The 20,891-nt window shown below is 39.6% G+C and overlaps 3 gene segments (V, D, J or C); 2 read left to right on the forward strand and 1 right to left on the reverse strand.

The window, feature by feature from the left end:
• Positions 1-8,746: 8,746 nt before the first annotated feature.
• On the reverse strand, positions 8,747-10,220 carry LOC131447875 (Ig lambda chain C region-like; the record flags this gene model as incomplete). The annotated part of the segment is given in 2 exon segments: positions 8,747-9,223; positions 10,076-10,220. Coding segments are annotated over 2 exon segments (468 nt in total), but the record flags the coding sequence as incomplete, so codon positions are not given.
• Positions 10,221-10,535: 315 nt separating this feature from the next.
• On the forward strand, positions 10,536-11,104 carry LOC131447086 (immunoglobulin kappa variable 4-1-like). The segment is given in 2 exon segments: positions 10,536-10,670; positions 10,773-11,104. Coding segments are annotated over 2 exon segments (408 nt in total).
• Positions 11,105-17,070: 5,966 nt separating this feature from the next.
• Positions 17,071-17,574, forward strand: LOC131447075 (immunoglobulin kappa variable 4-1-like). The segment is given in 2 exon segments: positions 17,071-17,149; positions 17,252-17,574. Coding segments are annotated over 2 exon segments (399 nt in total).
• Positions 17,575-20,891: the final 3,317 nt, after the last annotated feature.

The raw sequence follows: 20,891 nt of genomic DNA on the forward strand, positions 1-20,891 counted from the left end.
CAATAAACCAAATTGCAGCTTAAGTTTTATCTTAATTTGTTCCGTTTTAATAGAAAACATCTGAATTCATGAACCAACACTTTGTTGACTTGAGGTCTTTCTTATTTCTATTTATTATTTTCTTATGACACACACCAGTGTTTTAATAAAGTTTATTAAACTCTTTTGTAAATTAATGCAATTTCAAATGTCCAATAGACATGGTCAAATTATTCTGGCATGGTGCCATAGTGGTTAGTAGTGGTAAGCACTGTTGCTTCACGGCAAAAAGGTGGTGGGTTTGATTCCTGGTCTGGGACCTTTCTCTGTGGAGTTTGCATGTTCTCCCCATGTCTGTGTGGGTTTCCTCCGGGCTCTCCAGTTTTCTCCCACCAAATCCATCAGCAGCTCAGAGATTCTTTAATTCACATCATTAATAAATCAGCCTCTATGGTGATGACATCCTATGATACATGTAAAACATCCAAATTTTTTCTTGTGTTTTAATCTCGTCACACTTTTTGGGCTAAGTCCCTCTTGTTTTAAATGTGCACCACACATTTTAATATATTTTGGAATCAACATTAACCCCAGTTGAGAGAATGTCATAACAACTCAAGTTTTGTTCTCGTGTTGATTTTGTAATTTTGGATTGTGCTCTATATTTGAACTTTGCCAGCTCTGTCCTTGGATGTCCCCTTGACACAATGGAGGTGGTGGGAGAGAGAAGAATGGCTACCAAGCTCACATTCTACTGTCAGAGTGTTCACTACATCAACAGTAAAGATGTGTTCACACAGTGAAAAAGCCTCGTACAAAAACCTCCTTCAGTCAGAGTGAACAGAAACTGAAGTGACTGCAGAGACTGATACAGTTCACTGAGGACACACACCAGTGATTTAATAAACTTTATTACACTATTTTGTACATTAAAACTGTAATTTAAAATGTTCAATAGACATTTCACATCATTAATAAATCAGCCTCTATGATAATGAAGTTCTATGATCCATGTAAAACATCCAAATTTGCCATTATCACTGTTATTTATTTATTCATTGGTGTTGTTGTTAATGTGCAACTGTCACGGCCCTTGGCTGTGACGCCCTGCCACCAGTGTCTGTCATGTGTTAGTATGCAGAAGACATGTGCCAGCCCTTGCTCCTGATTGGTGGCTCTGGTTCCTGCCTGGTCGTCCTCCACCAAGTCACCTGCCTGCCTCGGCCTGCCTGTCCCCTGCACTGTGATTGGGTCACCCGGCTCCAGCTTCACCTAAACCAATCCTGCCTCAGCTCGTTCACCATCACACCTGTTAAGAACCAGCAGCAGAGATTCACTCGCGGGCACTGTGCTTCCAAGTGAACAGTTGACCCCTTTGTTGCTCTGATTTTGTATCTGCTCTTGAGTATTCACTTCGATATTTGTGAGTTTTGACTACTGTGAATACTAGTTTGTTTGTTAGCCACTTTGGCTCGGCCTGCGCGCCAGATTTTGATTTGAGATATTCCTTTTGGTTTTAAGTGTGTGTGTACTCTAAGTTGACGGCCCTGAGCCGGTGTTTTGTTTGGTACTAAACCCTGTCCCTGGTAAATCGGACTTAGGGGTGCTATTCCCAGTTTGGTGTTTTGATTTTGATGTGTTTTTGGTATTTTGATTTTGGGAATAGCCACCTCCTCCCTTGGTTTATTGTAATTGATTTATTCTAAGTTTACCCTCCGTGTTAATAAAACCACCTAATTTTTGCCAAACCAATTCCATCTGGTAATTTATGTTATTTCCCCTTCCCAACGAGTTTAGGGTTGTAACATAAGTGGGGGCTCGTCCGGGATTTGAAAAAAAAAGGAAGCAAAAATTGTATTAATTAATTGGTGGGTAAATTTATAGATAATTAAATAGTGTGTGTGGGTAAAAATGGCAGCTGAGTCCAGATACAGTTTTAGTTTAGAAAGTTTTTTGGTTGATCCTTCTTTGGATCAAATTGATAAATGTCGAAAGTGTGATTTAGTGCAAATTGTGAGTCATTATAACCTCGACCTCCCGAAGCAAATTGCTAAAAAGGAGCTTAAAGCTCAAGTAGTGGATCACTTGGTGAAGCTGGGCGTGATCCGCTTATCCTACAGCTCTGGTGCGTTGCCGGTGTCAGCTGAGCTTCATGATGGCGCCCAAGCAGGCAATGTGGGTAGCCTTAAGGTGGGAAAAGTACCGCCTACTCCTGAGGTCGGAGGAGGTGATGACGAAGGTGCACGGGGGGACACTCCGTTCACGCTTCCTCGCTTCGATGCTCTTACCCTCAGTGGTAGTTCTAGCTCTCGTGATGTGGCGCGGCTAAAGGTACGCCTTGCCCGCCTACAGATCGAAGCTCAGGAAAGAAAGGAAGCTCAGGACAGACAGCTGGAAATTCGAAAGCTAGAGATTGAAGCCGACAAAGCCATACGGTTGCGTCAGCTAGAATTACAATCTCAGGCTCAGGTCGCACCTGCTGGTCGAGTAGCGGCGCCTCATTCTTATCCCCTGTCATCCACTGATAGTTTTGACGTTACCAAGCATGTGTCCTTGGTGCCAACATTTCGGGAGAGTGAGGTTGATTCATACTTTGCAGCTTTTGAACGTATTGCTACGGCGTTACGGTGGCCGCCTGAAGTTTGGACTCTGTTAATTCAATGTAGACTGCAGGGAAAAGCTCAAGAGATTGTGGCTGCACTTCCCCTTGAACAGAGTCTTAACTATGAAAATGTGAAAATTGCCATTTTGCAAGCCTATGAGCTGGTTCCCGAGGCTTACCGCCAAAGGTTTCGACAAAAAAGGAAAATAGCCTCCCAGACTTATGTTGAGTTTGCTCGGGAGAAATCTACCTTATTAGATAAGTGGTGTACAGCCTGTAAAGCAGATACATTTACTTCGTTACGGGAACTCCTTCTGTTGGAAGAGTTTAAAACCTGTCTACCTGAACGCATTGTGGTGTACCTAAATGAACAAAAAGTAACATCACTCACCTCAGCAGCAGTTCTAGCTGATGAATATGTGTTAATCCACAAAACATCTTCCACTGCAGCCGGTGAGAGACCCAAAGCTGTATCAGCTGAGCCTCGGTTTACTGTTAAAAACTCCAGTCTCCAGAAGGAAAGTAGAGAGTGTTTTTATTGTCACCGCACTGGACATGTCATTGCAGACTGTTTGACCCTGAAGCGTAAAAACCAGGAAAGTTCTGCTCCACCAAAAGGGAGTGGTTTAATCCAGTCAGAGACCCGTCGCCATGTCTTCACTCCCTGCGCCATTGAAAAACCTGATCTGTGCTTCAACCCTTTTATTTTTAAAGGGAATGTTTCCTTGACAGGAGAGTCCACTGACAAGAGCCAAATATCCATCTTGCGCGACACCGGTGCTTCACAGTCGGTGATTTTGGCCAGTGCGTTGCCGTTCTCAGAGCAATCCTCGTGTGGATACAGTATTGCATTGCGTGGCATAGAAATGGGTTATATCCCTAGGCCGATGCATCGTATATATATCGAGTCACCTTTAATAACAGGTACCTTTCCTGTTGCTGTTTGTCCTGCTTTGCCCATAAAAGGCATTATCATGTTAATGGGAAATGATATGGCTGGTGGTAAAGTGACCCCTGCCTTGGAGGTGCTAGATATCCCTGACCTAGTCGAGCAGCCAACGTCATCCTCTGGTCTGTATCCCGCTTGTGTAATCACTCGGGCACAATTGCAAAAATGTCCTGAAATTTCTCTGAATGACACTGTGATGATGTCCGCTTTTTCAGATGACACCCAGATGACTCAACAGGTGGATGTTGACACACCTCACGCTCTGCAGGCGGAAGCGTTAAAGCCCCCTGCTCCGCAACCTCCACCTGCTGATGGTACTGCTTTCCCTGTCACCCGTGATCGGTTGGGTGCTGCGCAAAAGACTGACCCAACATTGCAGAAGTGTTTTGCTAGTGTGGTAAGTACGGAGCAGGTTAACCGGGATAAAGTAGCTTATTTTATGGATCAAGGCATACTAATGCGTAGGTGGTCACCTTCCAGTGATGATACTTCAGACTGGAACTCCGTAAACCAAATCATAATTCCAGTTTGTTACCGACAGCAAGTCTTGTCATTAGCACACGAGAGCCAGTGGTCCGGACACCTTGGCGTTACAAAAACCTATCGGCTCCTGTTACAACATTTTTTCTGGCCAGGATTAAAACAGGATGTCTCTCGCTTCTGTCGTAGTTGTCACATCTGTCAAGTCACCGGGAAACCTAATCAGACTATACCACCTGCCCCACTGCATCCTATTCCCGTAACCGAACCCTTTGACCGCGTCATCGTTGACTGTGTTGGCCCTCTCCCTAAGTCAAAATCTGGTAATCAATATTTGTTAACCATCATGTGTGCTGCAACCAGATTTCCCGAAGCTGTTCCATTGCGCCAAATAACCACTAACCATGTTATCAAGGCGCTAACTAAGTTTTTTTCTACTTTCGGACTCCCAAAAGTCATTCAAACTGATCAGGGCACAAATTTTCAATCGCGGCTTTTTAAAGAGGTGGTTAAAACATTAAATGTCCAACACATTGTGTCAAGCGCTTATCATCCAGAGTCTCAGGGCGCACTGGAGCGGTGGCATCAGACACTAAAGTCCATGCTGCGTAAGTATTGTTTAGAGACAGGGAAGAGCTGGGATGAGGGTGTCCCATTTATGCTATTCGCTGCCAGAGAGGCTGTGCAGGAATCGCTCGGTTTTAGTCCGGCTGAGCTCGTTTTCGGTCACACTCCGCGTGGACCGCTCAGAGCACTAAAGGAGCGATTCCTGTTGCTGTCTGCAGCGTCGGCGGATAAAACAGTGGCACAGTATGTCAGTCATTTCCGTGAACGTTTGCTTCGAGCTAATGCTGTTGCCAAACAATGTCTGACTCGTTCTCAAGTGGGCATGAAAAAACGCTATGATCAGACCGCCACGAAGCGTGAGTTTCGAATCGGGGATAAGGTCCTCGTTTTACTCCCGGTATTAGGTTCAGCTCTCTCTGCAAAGTTTTCAGGCCCCTATGATGTCCTCAAGCGTCTTAACGAATATGACTATGTCATCGGCACACCTGACAGACGGCGTAAATCCCGAGTCTGTCACATTAATATGCTAAAACTGTACCATTCTCGAGAGACTGCACCGTTTGAGTCCGTTAAACTGCCACCTCCACTTGTTTTCTGTGCACCCGCGGTAGTGAGAAGCCCAACAGAGTCTGTTGACGCTCCCGTTAATGAGGATGGGTTGCGTCCACCTCACCCCGCTGCGCAAAGTGCGCGACTGCCCAACACCGAAATGTTAGAAGTCTTGCCGACAAAACTCTCCCACCTGTCTCTCGACCAGCAGAATGATGTGGTTAACTTAGTGACAGAGTTCAGATGTCTGCTTAGTAATGTTCCCACGCAGACCACTCTCATACAGCATGACATAGATGTGAAGGATGCAAAACCCATAAAGCAGCACTCATACCGCATCAACCCCGTAAAACGTGCTCTAATGAAAAAAGAAACTGATTATCTTTTACAGCACGGTTTGGCGAAACCCAGTTCAAGCGCGTGGAGCTCACCCTGCCTGTTAGAAGCTAAATCTGATGGTTCATCTCGCTTTGTAACGGATTTTCGCAAAGTAAATTCTGTGACAGTCCCCGACTCATATCCTTTACCTAGGATGGAGGACTGTGTGGATAATGTGGGGAATGCGAATTATGTTAGTAAGATGGATTTATTGAAAGGGTATTGGCAAGTCCCTCTCACCAAACGCGCTTCGGAAATATCTGCTTTTGTGACACCTGATCAGTTCTTACAATACAATGTCATGGCATTTGGCCTATGTAATGCTCCAGCCACCTTCCAGCGCCTAGTAAACCAGGTCCTGGGTGACATCCCTAACTGCAGTGCATATTTAGATGATCTCGTTGTGTACACTTCCACTTGGGATGAACACATGAAAATATTAAGACAAGTATTTACACGTCTGGCACAAGCTTCTCTCACCCTCAATCTGGCAAAGTGCGAGTTTGGGAAAGCTACAGTGATTTATTTGGGACATCAAGTGGGTCAGGGCCAGGTACGACCTGTGGATGCCAAAGTAGAAGCCATCACTCGTTACCACGTTCCCACCACCAGGCGTGAGCTGCGCAGATTTTTAGGAATGGTGGGTTATTACCGAAATTTCTGCCGCAATTTCTCCACAGTCGTTTACCCTCTTACCTCTCTGCTCAGCCCGAAGGTCGATTTTAAATGGACTCAGGAGTGTCAAAATGCTTTTGACAGTGTTATGTCACTCCTCTGCCATGCTCCTGTTCTCGCTGCTCCTGATCTCTCTCGACCTTTTAAACTAGAAGTTGACGCCAGCGCTGTCGGGGCCGGTGCTGTGCTGTTCCAGGAAGATGCGCAAGGAATAGATCACCCTGTCAGCTATTATTCACATAAGTTCAATAAATACCAAGCTAACTATTCCACCATCGAAAAAGAAACCCTCGCTTTGCTACTCGCGCTACAACACTTCGAGGTATATGTTGGGTCCAGTCCTTCGCCAGTTCTCGTCTACACCGATCATAACCCACTTGTGTTTTTGTCGCGCATGTATAATCATAATCAGCGTCTAATGCGGTGGGCTCTCCTCGTACAAGATTTCCCCTTAAATATACAGCATAAGAAAGGGTCTGAAAACATGTTTGCCGATGCCCTGTCCAGAGCGTAAGTATCTTGTGTGTATGTCATATTTTGGTTAGTGTTGACAAACTTGCTAGTTTGAGTTTAAGGGGGGGGGTGTCACGGCCCTGCCACCAGTGTCTGTCATGTGTCTGTCATGTGTTAGTATGCAGAAGACATGTGCCAGCCCTTGCTCCTGATTGGTGGCTCTGGTTCCTGCCTGGTCGTCCTCCACCAAGTCACCTGCCTGCCTCGGCCTGCCTGTCCCCTGCACTGTGATTGGGTCACCCGGCTCCAGCTTCACCTAAACCAATCCTGCCTCAGCTCGTTCACCATCACACCTGTTAAGAACCAGCAGCAGAGATTCACTCGCGGGCACTGTGCTTCCAAGTGAACAGTTGACCCCTTTGTTGCTCTGATTTTGTATCTGCTCTTGAGTATTCACTTCGATATTTGTGAGTTTTGACTACTGTGAATACTAGTTTGTTTGTTAGCCACTTTGGCTCGGCCTGCGCGCCAGATTTTGATTTGAGATATTCCTTTTGGTTTTAAGTGTGTGTGTACTCTAAGTTGACGGCCCTGAGCCGGTGTTTTGTTTGGTACTAAACCCTGTCCCTGGTAAATCGGACTTAGGGGTGCTATTCCCAGTTTGGTGTTTTGATTTTGATGTGTTTTTGGTATTTTGATTTTGGGAATAGCCACCTCCTCCCTTGGTTTATTGTAATTGATTTATTCTAAGTTTACCCTCCGTGTTAATAAAACCACCTAATTTTTGCCAAACCAATTCCATCTGGTAATTTATGTTATTTCCCCTTCCCAACGAGTTTAGGGTTGTAACAGCAACAAACATTTTCATATTTTTTAAATCAACAAATATGTTCGACTTTTTTGTCTAATATTCTTCACGTCACATGAAACTCAGCTCAAAGACAATTGATTTACAATACAACTTATCATAATTATACTTTGAAAACAGTTTTTTATCCACTAGGACTCGTTCCTTTTTTCTAGGAAAAACAAATGTGTATATTTGCCAAAATAATACTTATGGAAAGTATTTACATTAATCAAAGAACAGGAATGAATATAATGAGCCCAAATAAACCTTCTACAGTTTTAACATTTATTAAAAAGAATAGTAAAATAAATGAAAACATCATCGATATAAAAGGAGATCATGTTGAAGCAAATTGTGGTTTTTATTCCAAATAACAAATGAACTAAAACACTCTCTTTTCCAAACTTTGAAATCAACATTTCACCAAACTTGTCATGATGTCGCAGGAAACGGCATCATAAAATAGAAACTCAGTCAGCCAGGTAAAAATAAACAGGGATTTATCCCCACACCAGAGGTGCTAAGCAAATAACATAAAACAGAAAAAAAGAAAACAAAAGGCACCAGAGAAAAAGTCTGGGCTGAGCAGGTCTGGACACTGCAAAAAAAAAAACTACAACCAAAAGTGAAGCACTTGTCTGATAAAACTACATCCACAAATAACCACACAGAAGTCTAGAGAATTTCTACATGAGGAAACAAACACAGTGGCTCTCTATCTCTCTCTAAGTAAACCAACAATCTGACACTGACTGAGGTAACAGCTGCACTTAAATAGTAGCAGGTCTAATTAACAAAATCAGGTGCAGCTGTGCAGGTGAATCAGAGCTGCCACTCCCACGCCCACAGTCACAACAAAACTGAAAAAGAATTGTCAAAATGATTTGATTCTCTCATAATGTAGATATGATTTGCAAAATTGGGATATTTTTTTATTTTTGACAACATGATAAAATATATATTTAATGTGTATTTGCGTTATTTTATTAATGTATACAAACATTTAAAAAAATGTATCAATAGCTATCATGTTATGTGATTTAATCAGTCCAATCCAAGATTTAAGATTTACTTTTTTCATCTTTATTTGTGTGGATGATATAAAATGTCTTTTTTCCTGACATTACAAAAAGTCATTTGTAAATTGTTGGTGATTTATTTCTATAAAGTTGTTTAAAATGACATTCACTGATCATGTTTGTTCATCCTATTTCACCTTGGTGTCGTTAAAATGTCACTTCATAATAACAAGTCCATGGAAACATTTTTTAATGAAACACAAACAACTTTATTATGTGGAAAAAGTTGAAAGAGTCAGGATCAACATGAGCGAGAAGTTTTCAAACTTTAAATTGTGAGAAAAGAGACAGAAATGCAGAGTAAAACCAGTAGCAGAGTGTCAGTGAGTCAGGTCAGGACTAGGAACACTGGTCTGTCCTCAGTGTCTCTGAGAGAATCTGGGAGCCCTGGGTGGCCTCACAGGTCACAGAGCCCACCTTCCTCCACTGGTCAGCAGAAAGCCTCAGGATGCTGCTCCAGCTGTAGAGACCGTCCTTCTCCAGCAGCCCACGGCTCATGCTCTGCTCCCAGCTGCTGCTGCTGCTGCTGCTGCCGTCCAACTTCCAGGACAGAGTCCAGGCTGAGGGGAAGCCCTTGTTGGCCAGACACATGAGCGTGGCCTTCCCCTGGTCCAGCTCCTCACGTGAGGGCGGCAGCACCGTCAGGGTGGGACCGACGTCACCTAGGAGACAAGAGTCAGTTTAGAGCACAGAGAGGACACAGCTGTCGGTGGAACGCCACACAGTCGGACACGTTTCCTGTGTGAGAGCTGATTTTGTGTCACAAGGTTTTTCTGCTTCACCAGTCACATGGTTTCACTTCGCTGTAAGAAGTCTCTCATGCACATCAGCACAGAGACACTGTGACCTGAAGAAATATAGAAAAACTACACTGGAAACTGATTTTTACAACATTTGTAACATTTCTAATCCAATCATCAAACATCTGGAGACTGAAACACTTTAGTTTTAAATACAAGTGAATAAAGAAATGACTTCAAAACTATAATGGAAACACCGTGAAACACAATAGATTGCAGATTTTCAACGTTCTCAAATCTCATCTTTATCTTCACTCCGTTATGTTGCTTCTGAATATCAAGTCACATTAAACAAATAAAGTTTGGAAGTAATTTACAAAATATAAGGGACATTTCCAGTTTTAAAGTCCAGCCAAACATGAATATGTAAAGTAAAATTGCAAATATTTCTCATCCAATCATCAGAAATATTAAATATTGTAAAAACCTGTCAAATCTTCTTCGTGTAAAGTTCAGACAGTAACGACAAACATTTTAAATCACATCAAAACAAAGCAAATTTAAAACTGAATTCAAGTTTTAAGATACAAACATAATCTTGACAGGACTGTGTCGAGTAAAATTGCTCAGAGTTCAGCTCCAGAATGAAGGAGACAAAATAAAAACATCAATATTTTAAAGAAATACAATAAAGTGAGATTTGACCTACAGCAAACCTTTAAAAATTGGATATTTACACAAATATTGTTATGATTGTATTTGAGAAAAACTTACTTCCAACTTCCAGTCTGGTTCCTCCACCAAACGTGTACCACAGTGATACAAAGTCTGTGAGGCGTCGTACAAAAACCTCTGACTGTAGAGACACACGTCTCTGTGACTGTGAAACAAACAAACTCACAAGAATGAGTCTGTTTGTAAAGTTCTATCAGCTGATTTTAAAATCTGATGATGAAAAACAACCACAGCTTTTACTAAATGAAGTCATTTTTAACATTAATATATGAAATTTAAGGGAAAATGTAAGTTTGGGAAGATGTCATTTAAAATGTAGGAAAATCTAAATTTTAGAAAAAGATAAAATCAAAAAATGTCATCACATCCTGATCAATCCTCTGATAAAGTGATTGATAAATTGATCGACAGGATCATGAAATTGATTAAAGTCCCTGCTGGAGTGAGTCAGAGCATTTCCATAGAGAGTGACTTTGCATCAGCAGCACCATGCTCCAGTGCTCTGGGACACTTTATAGTCCTGACAGTTGAAGACTGGAGGACTGACAGCTGTCCTTCATGACAACACAAGACACAGAAATCATGACTTTCACCTCCGTCCTCATCTGGACTCTCCTCTGCTGCTGCCTCACAGGTAAAGTCCAGAGAGTCAAACTCCTCTGTCAACATCTGTCCCTCTGAAATGAAGCCGACAAAACCATGACTCTGCTTTATGTCTCTGTCTCTGTGTCCTCAGAGTCCAGAGGACAGTTCACAGTGACTCAGTCTGGAGCAGTGACATCTGCTCTGGGAGGATCTGCCACCATCACATGTAGAACCAGTCAGAATGTTTATTATTATAGTAGCTACGGCCACTACCTATCCTGGTACCAACAGAGAGATGGAGAAACTCCTAAACTTATTTACTTTGCTTCCACTCGAGCATCAGGGATTCCAGGTCGTTTTACAGGCAGTGGATCATATTCTGACTTCACTCTGACCATCAGTGGAGTGCAGGCTGAAGATGCTGCAGTTTACTACTGTCTGGGTCTTCACTACATCAACAGTAAATATGTGTTCACACAGTGAAAAAGCCTCGTACAAAAACCTCCTTCAGTCAGAGTGAACAGAAACTGAAGTGACTGCAGAGACTGATACAGTTCACTGAGGACACACACCAGTGATTTAATAAACTTTATTACACTATTTCAGTGAAGCTCACTTGTAACAAGTGATTACACATTATTATTAGTTTATAATAAGTTATTTACATTTTCATTCAAACTCAGATTCAAAAAGATAATCCATCAGCAGTTCAGAGATTATTTAACTCACATCATTAATAAATCATCTTCCACGCTGATGACGTCTTATGATACATGTAAAACATCCAAATTTGATATTTTTCTATGTTTTAATCTGATCACTTGTTTATTCATTTTAGTTGTGGGGGCTCTTATGTTAAAGGCGACATAGAATGCTTGTATCACACATATATGTTAGTTATGGAGGTCTACTTACATATATTAACTTGTTTTCATGATTAAAATCCTCCTAATCGCTGCAAACGAGCCGATCAAAATATCTCCTCACTGACGCTCTCGTCAGCCGCGCTGTTTCAGACCAAACAGTTGCTGTGATTGGCCAGCCAACGAGAGCTTTCCTACTGTCCTGTGATTGGCCAGGTACCTGGAAGTGACGTAATAGATAGGCCAGCTCTCAGATACACAGCTCCCCCTCTGGCACGGTGGATGCTCTGCATCTCAGCAGCTACAACGAGACTAGTTCTTCTTCTTCTTCTGCGGTTGAATGTACGCAACCGGATGTGCCCGGACTAGTGCCCGCACCGGGAGGCGCTACGGTGGTGAGGATTTCCGATGACGACATCAAATTAAGGAAGTGTCGATCCGCTTCGCAGAGCCCAGGAAAACAATACAACACTATTTTCTCAGCAGTGGCTGAACTGTTTGTTCTGAAACTTTAGGGTTTCATAAACGAGGTAATGACGCAGATACACACACAAACGCAGCGTTAATTGGAGCTTCAGGTCTATGTCACCTTCAAGAGTGAAACAAACATTTTCATATATTTTGGAATCAACATTAAACCAAATTGCAGCTGTTTTTAACTTAATTCGTTCAGTTTTAATAGAAAACATCTGAATAAATGAACCAGCACTTTGTTGACTTGAGGTCTTTCTTATTTCTATTTATTATTTTCTTATGACACACACCAGTGTTTTAATAAAGTGTATTGAACTATTTTGTAAGTTAATACAATTTCAAATGTGCAATAGACATGGTCAAATTATTCTGGCATGGTGCCACAGTGGTTAGTAGTGGTTAGCACTGTTGCCTCACAGCAAGAAGGTGGTGGGTTCAATTCCTGGTCTGGGACCTTTCTCTGTGGAGTTTGCATGTTCTCCCCATGTCTGTGTGGGTTTCCTCCGGGCTCTCCAGTTTTCTCCCACCATATCCATCAGCAGCTCAGAGATTCTTTAATTCAAGTCATTAATAAATCAGCCTCTATGCTGATGACATCCTATGATACATGTAAAACATCCACATTTTCTTTTACTTTACGTAACAGAAACTGAAGCGACTGCAGAGACTGATACAGTTCACTGAGGACACGCACCACTATTTCAGTGAAGCTCACTTGTTACAAGTGATTATACATTATTATTAGTTATTAATAAGTTATTTGTCTCATAGTCTTTACATTTTCATTCAAACTCACTTATTTAACTCACATCATTAATACATCAGCTTCTATTCTGATGACGTCTTATGATACATGTTAAACATCCAAATTTTATATTTTTCTATGTTTTAATCTGATCACTTGTTTATTCATTTTAGTTGTGGGGGCTCTCATGTTAAGTGTACAACAAACATTTTTATATATTTTGGAATCAACAATAAACCAAATTGCAGCTCAAGTTTTATCTTAATTTGTTCCGTTTTAATAGAAAACATCTGAATTCATGAACCAACACTTTGTTGACTTGAGGTCTTTCTTATTTCTATTTATTATTTTCTTATGACACACACCAGTGTTTTAATAAAGTTTATTAAACTCTTTTGTAAATTAATGCAATTTCAAATGTCCAATAGACATGGTAAAATTATTCTGGCATGGTGCCATAGTGGTTAGTAGTGGTAAGCACTGTTGCTTCACGGCAAAAAGGTGGTGGGTTTGATTCCTGGTCTGGGACCTTTCTCTGTGGAGTTTGCATGTTCTCCCCATGTCTGTGTGGGTTTCCTCCAGGCTCTCCAGTTTCCTCCCACCAAATCCATCAGCAGCTCAGAGATTCTTTAATTCACATCATTAATAAATCAGCCTCTATGGTGATGACATCCTATGATACATGTAAAACATCCACATTTTTTCTTGTGTTTTAATCTCGTCACACTTTTTGGGCTAAGTCCCTCTTGTTTTAAATGTGCACCACACATTTTAATATATTTTGGAATCAACATTAACCCCAGTTGAGAGAATGTCATAACAACTCAAGTTTTGTTCTCGTGTTGATTTTGTAATTTTGGATTGTGCTCTATATTTGAACTTTGCCAGCTCTGTCCTTGGATGTCCCCTTGACACAATGGAGGTGGTGGGAGAGAGAAGAATGGCTACCAAGCTCACATTCTACTGTCAGAGTGTTCACTACATCAACAGTAAAAATGTGTTCACACAGTGAAAAAGCCTCGTACAAAAACCTCCTTCAGTCAGAGTGAACAGAAACTGAAGTGACTGCAGAGACTGATACAGTTCACTGAGGACACACACCAGTGATTTAATAAACTTTATTACACTATTTTGTACATTAAAACTGTAATTTAAAATGTTCAATAGACATTTCACATCATTAATAAATCAGCCTCTATGATAATGAAGTTCTATGATCCATGTAAAACATCCAAATTTGCCATTATCACTCTTATTTATTTATTCATTGGTGTTGTTGTTAATGTGCAACAAACATTTTCATATTTTTTAAATCAACAAATATGTTCGACTTTTTTGTCTAATATTCTTCACGTCACATGAAACTCAGCTCAAAGACAATTGATTTACAATACAACTTATCATAATTATACTTTGAAAACAGTTTTTTATCCACTAGGACTCGTTCCTTTTTTCTAGGAAAAACAAATGTGTATATTTGCCAAAATAATACTTATGGAAGGTATTTACATTTATCAAAGAACAGGAATGAATATAATGAGCCCAAATAAACCTTCTACAGTTTTAACATTTATTAAAAAGAATAGTAAAATAAATGAAAACATCATCGATATAAAAGGAGATAATGTTGAAGCAAATTGTGGTTTTTATTCCAAATAACAAATGAACTAAAACACTCTCTTTTCCAAACTTTGAAATCAACATTTCACCAAACTTCTCATGATGTCGCAGGAAACGGCATCATAAAATAGAAACTCAGTCAGCCAGGTAAAAATAAACAGGGATTTATCCCCACACCAGAGGTGCTAAGCAAATAACATAAAACAGAAAAAAAGAAAACAAAAGGCACCAGAGAAAAAGTCTGGGCTGAGCAGGTCTGGACACTGCAAAAAAAAACGTGAAGCACTTGTCTGATAAAACTACATCCAAAAAAAACCACACAGAAGTCTAGAGAATTTCTACATGAGGAAACAAACACAGTGGCTCTCTATCTCTCTCTAAGTAAACCAACAATCTGACACTGACTGAGGTAACAGCTGCACTTAAATAGTAGCAGGTCTAATTAACAAAATCAGGTGCAGCTGTGCAGGTGAATCAGAGCTGCCACTCCCACGCCCACAGTCACAACAAAACTGAAAAAGAATTGTCAAAGTGATTTGATTCTCTCATAATGTAGATATGATTTGCAAAATTGGGATATTTTTTTTATTTTTGACAACATGATAAAATATATATTTAATGTGTATATGCGTTATTTTATTAATGTATACAATTTTATTTTTTTTAATTTATCAACAGCTATGTTATGTGATTTAATCAGTCCAATCCAAGATTTAAGATTTAATTTTTTCATCTTTATTTGTGTGGATGATATAAAATATCTTTTTTCCTGACAAAAAGTCATTTGTAAATTGTTGATGATTTATTTCTATAAAGTTGTTTAAAATGACATTCATTGATCATGTTTGTTCATCCTATTTCACCCTGGTGTCGTTAAAATGTCACTTCATAATAACAAGTCCATGGAAACATTTTTTAATGAAACACAAACAACTTTATTATGTGGAAAAAGTTGAAAGAGTCAGGATCAACATGAGCGAGAAGTTTTCAAACTTTAAATTGTGAGAAAAGAGACAGAAATGCAGAGTAAAACCAGTAGCAGAGTGTCAGTGAGTCAGGTCAGGACTAGGAACACTGGTCTGTCCTCAGTGTCTCTGAGAGAATCTGGGAGCCCTGGGTGGCCTCACAGGTCACAGAGCCCACCTTCCTCCACTGGTCAGCAGAAAGCCTCAGGATGCTGCTCCAGCTGTAGAGACCGTCCTTGTCCAGCAGCCCGCGGCTCATGCTCTGCTCCCAGCTGCTGCTGCTGCTGCTGCTGCCGTCCAACTTCCAGGACAGAGTCCAGGCTGAGGGGAAGCCCTTGTTGGCCAGACACATGAGCGTGGCCTTCCCCTGGTCCAGCTCCTCACGTGAGGGCGGCAGCACCGTCAGGGTGGGACCGACGTCACCTAGGAGACAAGAGTCAGTTTAGAGCACAGAGAGGACACAGCTGTCGGTGGAACGCCACACACTCGGACATGTTTCCTGTGTGAGAGCTGATTTTGTGCCACAAGGTTTTTCTGCTTCACCAGTCACATGGTTTCACTTCACTGTAAGAAGCCTCTCATGCACATCAGCACAGAGACACTGTGACCTGAAGAAATATAGAAAAACTACACTGGAAACAGATTTTTACAACATTTGTAACATTTCTAATCCAATCATCAAACATCTGGAGACTGAAACACTTTAGTTTTAAATACAAGTGAATAAAAAAAATGACTTCAAACTACAATGGAAACAACATTTAAGACAATAGATTGCAGATTATGTTGCTTCTGAATCTCAAGTCACATTAAACAAATAAAATTTCAACAGAACTTATATTTATAAGTGACATTTCCAGTTTTAAACTCCAGCCTCACATGAATATGTAAAGTAAAATTGCAAATATTTCTCATCAAATCATCAAAAATATTAAATATACTTTAGTATTCATGCAAACGCGAACACAAATATTAAATATTGTAAAAACCTGTCAAATCTTCATGTAAAGTTCTGACACTAATGACAAAAGTTTTTGAATAACGTCAAAACAAAACAAGTTTAAAACTGAATTGAAGTTTTATGATACTTGACAGGACTGTGTCGAGTAAAATTGCTCAGAGTTCAGCTCCAGAATGAAGGAGACAAAATAAAAACATCAATATTTAAAAAGAAAATACAATATAGTTAGATTTGACCTCCAGCAAACCTTTAAAAATTGGATATTTACACAAATATTGTTATGATTGTATTTGAGAAAAACTTACTTCCAACTTCCAGTCTGGTTCCTCCACCAAACGTGTACCACAGTGATACAAAGTCTGTGAGGCGTCGTACAAAAACCTCTGACTGTAGAGACACACGTCTCTGTGACTGTGAAACAAACAAACTCACCAGAATGAGTCTGATTGTAAAGTTTTATCAGCTGATTTTAAAATCTGATGATGAAAAACAACCACAGCTTTTACTAAATGAAATCATTTTTAACATTAATATATGAAATTTAAGGGAAAATGTAAGTTTGGGAAGATGTCATTTAAAATGTAGGAAAATCAAAATTTTAGAAAAAGATAAAATCAAAAAGTGTCATCACATCCTGATCAATCCTCTGATAAAGTGATTGATAAATTGATCGACAGGATCATGAAATTGATTAAAGTCCCTGCTGGAGTGAGTCAGAGCATTTCCATAGAGAGTGACTTTGCATCAGCAGCACCATGCTCCAGTGCTCTGGGACACTTTATAGTCCTGACAGTTGAAGACTGGAGGACTGACAGCTGTCCTTCATGACAACACAAGACACAGAAATCATGACTTTTACCTCCGTCCTCATCTGGACTCTCCTCTGCTGCTGCCTCACAGGTAAAGTCCAGAGAGTCAAACTCCTCTGTCAACATCTGTCCCTCTGAAATGAAGCCGACAAAACCATGACTCTGCTTTATGTCTCTGTCTCTGTGTCCTCAGAGTCCAGAGGACAGGTCACAGTGACTCAGTCTGGAGCAGTGACATCTGCTCTGGGAGGATCTGCCACCATCACATGTAGAACCAGTCAGAATGTCTACAACTCAAACTATCTATCCTGGTACCAACAGAGAGATGGAGAATCTCCTAAACTCCTTATTTACTATGCTTCCACTCGAGAATCAGGGATTCCAGGTCGTTTTACAGGCAGTGGATCAAATTCTGACTTCACTCTGACCATCAGTGGAGTCCAGGCTGAAGATGCTGCAGTTTACTACTGTCAGAGTTATCACGAAGTCAACAGTAAAGCTGTGTTCACACAGTGAAAAAGCCTCGTACAAAAACCTCCTTCAGTCAGAGTGAACAGAAACTGAAGTGACTACAGAGACTGATACAGTTCACTGAGGACACACACCAGTGATTTAATGAACTTTATTACACTATTTTGTACATTAATACTGTCATTTAAAATGTCCAATAGACATGGTTAAGTATTTTGTTTTAATTCTTCTCATTTGTTGAAACAAAAAGTATTCAACAGAAAAACCATCAGCAGCTTCTTTAACTCACATCACTAATAAATCAGCCTCTATGCTGATGACGTCGTATGATACATGTAAAACATCCACATTTTATACGATCACTATGATCATTTTAGTTCATTTTTTTATTCATTCATTTATTGGTGTTGTAAATGTGCAACACACATTTTCATTTACAATACAATTTATAGTAATTATACTTTGCAAACAGTTTGTTTATTCACTAGTACTAGTTCCTACATTTTAGACAGATATTCCAAAATTGCTTTCATGCCATGTGACACAATCGCTCCAATCCAAGCCCAACTTGTAGTATAAATTTATTGGATTTGAGAGTATTTGAAGAGTTTTTCTCAGAAAAACAAACGTGTTTATTTGCCAAAATAATACTTATTAAAGGCATTTACATTTATCAAAGAACAGGAATGAATAACATGAGCCCAAATAAACCTTCCACAGTTTTAACACTTTTTAAAAAGAATAGTAAAATAAATGAAAACATCATCGATATAAAAGGAGATAATGTTGAAGCAAATTGTGATTTTTATTCCAAATAACAAATGAAATAAAACACTCTCTTATCCAAACTTTGAAATCAACAGTTCACCAAACTTGTCATGATGTCGCAGGAAATGGGATCATAAAATAGAAACTCAGACAGCCAGGTAAAAGTAAAACAAAACAGGGATTTATCCTCACACCAGGGGGGTATTCCATCAACGTAGCTAAGAATTGCCAGACTTAGGTGTAAGCTTGAAGCTTGACTAAGCTCCATCTCTCAATCTAGCTCCAAGCCGTTCCATCAAGTGAAATCAGCTGGCTCCACTTGACGCTTAGTCAAGCCTCAACTGTTAAGCCTCAACTTGTGCACGCCCACAGGGAAAATAAAAAGCCCATTCTAGTCGAGCGCAGAAACTGTGAAAAATGCCGAAAAGCAAGAGGAAAAGAACGTGCAGAGATGTTCTCTGCAGCGGAGCAAACCCTCCTCATGGAGGTATATGAGGATTACAGCCACATAATCCCAAAGAAGGGCAATACCGCGGCATTCAATAAAGCGAGGGATGTGGCGTGGCAGAATATTGCCGACAGGCTGAATGCGTAAGTGACAAAGAAAATGAAGTATTTCAGCATCATCATGTTATATAAATCCTCCATCAAAGGGACAACATATATGTAGACAATAATCTACCAATTGATTTCTTGATGGTTTTTGTTTTAAACTAATCAATTATGTGGACCATGAATATTATTAATTAATAATATTTTATTAATTAATATAATATATTATAATTAATACAATATAATATTAATTAATTATTAATAATTATGAATGCAACCAAATCCCTAAAATGAAAAGGAAAATCCCCAAAGAACAAAAAGACAGCCCTAATAAGTAACATTCATATGAAAATTATTAAAATAGCATTATTGTTTCACTGCAATGTATGTGAAATTCTCCATATTTTATCATTTGGCAGCCCTAGTAGTAATGTTAGAAAGTCATATTCATCACATTTATCAACTGAATGTTATGCAAATCGATGGGATAGCTTTCATTTATTTCCTGCATGGCCAATTGTATAGAATTGATATCCTTTTCATTTAAGCCTGTCATTGTTACATGCTGTATTTGTGCTACTTCTGTATTTTGTCCGAGGTGCTATATGTTGAATTGTTGTATTTTCATTTTATTTTATGTAAAGCACTTTGAATCACATTGTGCTAAAATGTGCTATATAAAGTTGCCTTGCCTACATTTTTGATAATAATAGGCTACATTTAATCAAAGTATTTTACATGACTCATCACATTTATCATACAATTGATGGTAGATTATTACATGAAGAAATGCAATGTTGGTTATCATTCTATAGGAAATAATCATATGACAGATCTATTGATTGTAAAAAAAAGTTATGATTTATGTAGAATCATTTTAGCAAATCAAGCAATTCAATGGAGACGAGGACCCCTATTACAGTAAGTGAATGCAGGTGACAGCAAATCAATTATCTATCTCCTATCAATCGGAGGCCCTAACCCTTGTTACATCAAAAGAATGACGATTTCCTTTTATTATATTTTTTTGCTCATTAGTTTAATTTTGTATTTATTTGTGTCTTATTTTTTATTATATTTTATTTTGGTGATAGTGTTCTTTAATGTACTTATAGATAATATATAATTATTAGTTTAAATCATTTCTTTAATACATTTTATTATATATTTTATGTTTTACATATTATTTTATCATTCCATGACAGTTGTGTGTCTCTGTTTCTGTCTATTATTTGATCATAGATGGTGCTAAGCTTCACTTTTAGCCTGCTACAGACCAGGTTTGCCCGGCAGCATAAGTTACCATGGTTACTTGGCTGGCATTCACATTAGCCTCAGATTGATGGAACGGAAACCTGAGCCACAGTTATGGCTTAGCCATGGTTGAGGCTTAGCCAGAGTCATAGTTTCCATGGTTACTGAGTTGGGGCTAATCTCAGCCTCTTTGATGGAACCGAACTCTCACTCATATTAGCCAGACTTTGCCATTTAAGCTTGGCTTTGCCTTTAGCCTGCTTGATGGAATACCCCCCAGAGGTGCTAATCAAATAACATAAAACAGGCTTACAAAAAGAAAACAAAAGGCACCAGAGAAAAAGTCTGGGCTGAGCAGGTCTGGACACTGCAACAAAAAAAAACTACAACCAAAAGTGAAGCACTTGTCTGATAAAACTACATCCAAAAATAACCACACAGAAGTCTAGAGAATTTCTACATGAGGAAACAAACACAGTGGCTCTCTATCTCTCTCTAAGTAAACCAACAATCTGACACTGACTGAGGTAACAGCTGCACTTAAATAGTAGCAGGTCTAATTAACAAAATCAGGTGCAGCTGTGCAGGTGAATCAGAGCTGCCACTCCCACGCCCACAGTCACAACAAAACTGAAAAAGAATTGTCAAAGTGATTTGATTCTCTCATAATGTAGATATGATTTGCAAAATTGGGATATTTTTTTATTTTTGACAACATGATAAAATATATATTTAATGTGTATTCGCATTATTTTATTGATGTATACAAACATTAAAACAAAATGTAT

The sequence above is a fragment of the Solea solea genome, chromosome 20, assembly GCF_958295425.1.
Source record: "Solea solea chromosome 20, fSolSol10.1, whole genome shotgun sequence".
Lineage (NCBI taxonomy): Eukaryota > Metazoa > Chordata > Actinopteri > Pleuronectiformes > Soleidae > Solea > Solea solea.